The sequence below is a fragment of the Micropterus dolomieu genome, linkage group LG19 (genome assembly GCF_021292245.1).
Source record: "Micropterus dolomieu isolate WLL.071019.BEF.003 ecotype Adirondacks linkage group LG19, ASM2129224v1, whole genome shotgun sequence".
NCBI classification, from domain to species: Eukaryota; Metazoa; Chordata; class Actinopteri; order Centrarchiformes; family Centrarchidae; genus Micropterus; species Micropterus dolomieu.
The window spans coordinates 6,268,373-6,273,812 of NC_060168.1; the positions used below are offsets into that span (position 1 = coordinate 6,268,373).

General features: G+C 37.7%; 1 gene segment (V, D, J or C); it reads right to left on the reverse strand.

Moving 5' to 3' along the window:
- Positions 1 to 1,648: 1,648 nt before the first annotated feature.
- On the reverse strand, positions 1,649 to 2,192 carry LOC123958028. The segment is given in 2 exon segments: positions 1,649 to 2,034; positions 2,140 to 2,192. Coding segments are annotated over 2 exon segments (384 nt in total).
- Between the last annotated feature and the right edge of the window lie 3,248 nt (positions 2,193 to 5,440).

A 5,440-nucleotide genomic window follows, 5' to 3' on the forward strand; every position in this document is an offset into this window, starting at 1 on the left:
GACTGCGTCGGCCCGCCGCACCTCTCTCCCCGCCTGAAGCGCCTGCTTCATAGTTTAAGCTAATGATGAGTGTGTACAGGTGTGCTTTATACTCCTCCGGTTATTCCGTCACACCTTACCGTTCTAGCAACAAGCCAATAGGATTGGAGTGATTTCATTCACGTTCAGACCTGCTTCGCCTAGAGGCGTTCCCATAGTGTCGTAACTGACGCAGTCTCTCGTTCCCCTTCTCGGGGAACCAGGGTTACATACGTAACCCGAGACGTTTGTCTACCTAGTTTGGGAAAAGTTTTTTTTTCACAATGATTAGTGACATTAATATTCATCTTTAGGTGTCTTTAATGTTGAGATTTCATCATGTAAAGCAGTGTTGGGTGTTCATGATCATGCAATGTAATTGAAAGCTCAACAACAGTTTGTGGATGGATGTGCAATGATTATTTAACTGTAGTGTACTGCAACAATTTTAATTTAAACATCTAATTTGACTTGGAATATAGAAAAGGGAGTCTTCATCATTACCTCTTCTTGCATGGAGTCATATATAGTGTTGGAATCCCGGGCAGGAAACCTATCGCGAGAAATGCATAATGCTGTACTGCAAGCTACCTCACTAATCTCAGTATGGATATCATGACAGAGATTGCAAAGAGACCAAAGAAGAAATTATTGGAGGAAGAAGGGATGAGAAGAAGAAAGTGTGACAGAGCACGAGACAGACAAGAGTAAATATCAGACTGGCTTTTTTTGTTGGCGTGAGCTAAGGGAGCTAAAGCTCTCGCTGTAATTGATGTTACTTTGTTTGCTCTGTCCTATGTTGTCGCTGTTGCTTGATGTTCGGCTGTGTTAGCAAAGCTGTTGACATTAATGATGTAATGTAATCAGAGCAAATACATGAACAGGTGTCCATATACAACAGTGTCATGTATGTGAATAGTACTCCTAAAACTGGGAGCCAATTTTGATTATAAAGTTTTCTGATGCTGATCTGTGTCTTCATATTTTGTTTTATTTGGAAAAAGTTGAAGTTACTGTGCGCGTGCCGTTTACTCACGGAGGGCAGTCTCATCAGACAGGTACTACGTTATGATATTAAGAATGTTTCTTAGACCGAAATCTTCCCCCCAATAGTAATCAGCATGCAGTGTGTAGCTATCCACTTTTTAATTTGATGGCTTGTCTTTCTTTTGTTTATCTACTTCTCCCACACGCTGCATCCAGTCTGCTGAAGTCTCCCTCCACTGCTTATTTGTGTGGGTGATTTGCAGGCTGATCAACATCCCGCCCCTCCTGTGACCCATGGTTTGACTGTACGTCTACGTTCAGAGCCAGTGAGAGACGGACTTTTTAAAAACTGCTTTACATGTGATAAAATAATTGTCAGCGATAATTGATTAATGCGTTAACGCTGTTTGTGAGTCCTCAGTGAAGTGTGTAAGGGATTATAATGTGATATAAATGTATAGAGAAGAGACGTGCTGGAAAATGTAATTTGACTAAATATATTTTTTGATGATCAAGAGTTTCTTGATTGTTAAAAAATTATCTTATTCTATTATTATGCATCACAAAAACAAAGCTAATTCATGTGTGTGTGTGTGTCCTCAGTGAAGTGTATCAGTCTCTGCAGTAGCTTCCAGCTGCAGCAGTCAGTTCAGTTTCTGTTCAGTCTGACTGAGGGAGGTTTTTGTACGACGCTTTTTCACTGTGTGAACACATACTGCCTGTTGATAACATGAAAACTCTGACAGTAGTAAACTGCTGCATCTTCAGTCTGGACTCCACTGATGGTCAGAGTGAAGTCAGAGTTTGATCCACTGCCTGTAAAACGACCTGGAATCCCTGATAGTAGCTGATTAGCAAGTTTAACAAGCAGTTTAGGAGTTTCTCCATCTCTCTGTTGGTACCAGGCTAAATAGTGGTATGGGCTGCTATAATAAACATTCTGACTGGTCGTACATCTGATGGAGACGGAGGCTCCCAGAGCAGAGCTCACTGCTCCAGGCTGAGTCACTGTGACCTGGCCTCTGGACTCTGAGGATAGAGACAAAAACATAAAGCAGCGTCATGGTTTTGTGGGCTTCATTTCAGAGGGACGGATGTTCATAGAGGAGAGGAGTTTGATTCTCTGGACTTTACCTGTGAAGCAGCAGCAGAGGAGAGTCCAGATGAGGACGCAGATCAAAGTCATGTTTTTGATGAGGAGGATTTCTGTGGCTTCTGTTGTCATGAAGGACAGCTGTCAGTCATCCAGTGTTCAACTCTCAGGACTATAAACTCTCCCAGAGCACTGGAGCATGGTGCTGCTGATGCAAAGTGGCTCTCTGGTGTTTCCCCCTCAGTGCTGAGAGCATTGTCCTCAATATTTACATATTTATATGAAGTGGATACTAAAAAGTCTGGTAGTAAACTGTTTCAGTGATTTTGTTTTGTCATTCCAATGTGGAAAATGAGTTTAATATGGTCTGTTGACAATGAATAGTGACTTTATTTTAATGCATATTGACGACGGATGTGGTTGTTTATAATATCGAGATTTTCTCAAATAAAGAAATGATGAGTCATGAGGGGAGGCTGAAGCTGGTATATCAGGTAGCTCGCTAAAGAAACTACTCGGAATTTTGGACATGACGGCAGAGCCAGAAAACAGCTATTATGGAATATTTTAACTTTGAAGCCAACATGGACATGAAGTCCTAAAAATGCTCAGAGGAATGGAAATTTGAAAAAAAAAATACAGTTTGCAGTTAGAGTTATAAACATCTAATAATATGAAGTAGGTCACTTGTGTCTTTTTGTCTTGATTCCATTTGATAATGAGCTTTTCTTTACATAAATTTAGCTTAAAATAATATTTTCATCGTGAAGCTTATGCTGATCTTTGCCTTCATATTTTTGTTTTGATTTCTGTAATCCAGTATGAAGCTGAGGTCAAAGGTCATGACCAAACATTTTTGTAATTGACTGTCCCAGATTGGATCTTAATGATTATTTGGAAAATAGATACGAACATGGGATTTTTATTAGGATATGAATAGATGGTGAAAAGCTGTGATGGAAAGATTCATTTGATTTGCACTAGATAAGTTTTTGTCATTGAACTTGTTTTTTAGGTTAATTGATGGTTAAAGCTGCAATGTTCCATCTACTTGATGAAACAGTGTGTGTGTGTGTGTGTGTGTGTGTGTGTGTGTGTGTGTGTGTGTGTGTGTGTGTGTGTGTCCTCAGTGAACTGTATTTGTATTTAAAGTCCAGATTAAATGTTTATGCTTTACAATCAAATTTCACCACAAGATAAATACAGTGAATGATCTACACTTTGTCACTCCCCTTAGCATTTCTGTGAGTCTCACTGGACTGCCACAAAGCTTTTCTAACATGTGATCAAACAAAACTATTGGTTAGGTAAAAAAAAAATAGTATGGATTATGGATAATGAATATTTTTAAAAGTCAGTAACGTAGCTACGTAACACTTGTGTAATTTGATTTCCAGCAAGATAATTATATGACACAGAACTTGTTCTGATACTGATACTGTGATATTTGTAATCCACTTGATAAAATTGAGCATTTGCTGTATGTGTGTGTGTGTGTGTCTGTGTGTGTGTTTCCTCAGTGAAGTGTATCAGTCTCTGCAGTAGCTTCCAGCTGCAGCAGTCAGTTCAGTATCTGTTCAGTCTGACTGAGGGAGGTTTTTGTACGAAGCTTTTTCACTGTGTGAACACATCCTGACTGTTGATATAATGATAACTCTGACAGTAGTAAACTGCTGCATCTTCAGTCTGGACTCCACTGATGGTCAGAGTGAAGTCAGAGTTTGATCCACTGCCTGTAAAACGACCTGGAATCCCTGATGCTCGAGTGCTAGCATAGTAAATGAGGAGTTTAGGAGTTTCTCCATCTCTCTGTTGGTACCAGGCTAAAAGGTTCCCATTAGCTACATTCTGACTGGTCCTACATCTGATAGAGACGGAGCCTCCCAGAGCAGAGCTCTATGGAAATGCTCTGACTGACTCCAGCAGGGACTTGGATTACTCTGATGATGCTGTTTATCAATGAATCAATCAGTTTATCAGTTTGGATCTATTAATTCTCTTTTTTATATGGATTTGGCTATAGATTAAAATTATTTCAGAATGTCCTCTGTTGCATAAATTTCACTAAATTCACTAACAATGAAATTTCAACACTGGGATTTTTGTTTATTTTATCAGTAACGAACGTGTAAGTTTTTCATTAATATGTATCTCTGATCATTTTTGTATTTTCATTTAGCTCTATGTAAAGTTTATTTTCTGTACATTTCTCTTTTGCTTTATTTTACTATAAGTCAGAATATTTTAGACTAGAATTCAGTAAGTGTGAAATTTTTACTTTTTGATTTGTATAGTTTAACTTTTTACTGCATAACTGTGAATGTGTTTGCTGAGTTTGTTTGTGTCAAAGTCAGAGAGCCGTGTCTCTCTACAGTGAGAGGTTTTTGTACGGCGGCTCAATGAGTTTGTATCACTGTGGTTGACTTTTGGTGGAGGAACCAAACTGGAATTTGGAAGTAAGTCAAACCTTTAACAAAACTTTTATTTCAATAGCTATTTTTCAACGTTTATAATCAGCATGCCAGAAAACTATTTGACTTTCCATATTAATGTATAAAGTTTATTAAAATTATTTGCACTAAGAAACAAAGTTCACTTTAGTAATAGAAATTTACCAACTCATTATATAAATAGTAAATATACAATATTAAGCCACAGCAGAAATCATTATTTCCAACCTTAATGGTAAAGTTGCATCTTGAGGGCTTGTAGCTTTAGTTCACTCTGACAAAGTCAGAGAGCCGTGTCTCTCTACAGTGAGAGGTTTTTGTACGGCGGCTCAATGAGTTTGTATCACTGTGGTGGACTTTTGGTGGAGGAACCAGACTGGATGTTGGAAGTAAGTTTCTGCTCAAATACTAAATACAATATTATCAAGTCCTGCTTTAAATTCAACTTTTCAATATTTAAGGCAGATAAATACATCTTGTTTTAATTATAAAAACATTTCATGTTTTTATTTCCCTTCCTTTACCATGGAGGCTAACTCAGAGCAGCTTAATTAAACTGTGCCTCACACAGTCCTGTCAAAATGAAATATAATCAACTTGGAAGTGGAGAAAATATAAAACTTTAATCTTAACGTAAAAATGTTTAGATTAGTTAATTTTAAAATGCTCTCCACAATAATGGCTGTTGTTGTGATTAAATACAATTCACTTTCTTCATGTAAAATTGAAGTAAAGATAAATATGGGTGTTTTGAAAATGTTGCCTATTGTTATGAATTTGGAAAAAGAATACAGTATTTCCATATTAATAGTGAAAGGACAACTGGCACTACTTTCAACACAGTGGTCAGTGTATCTGTCAGTAAGTGAAGTGATACAGCTGAGCAGTGATA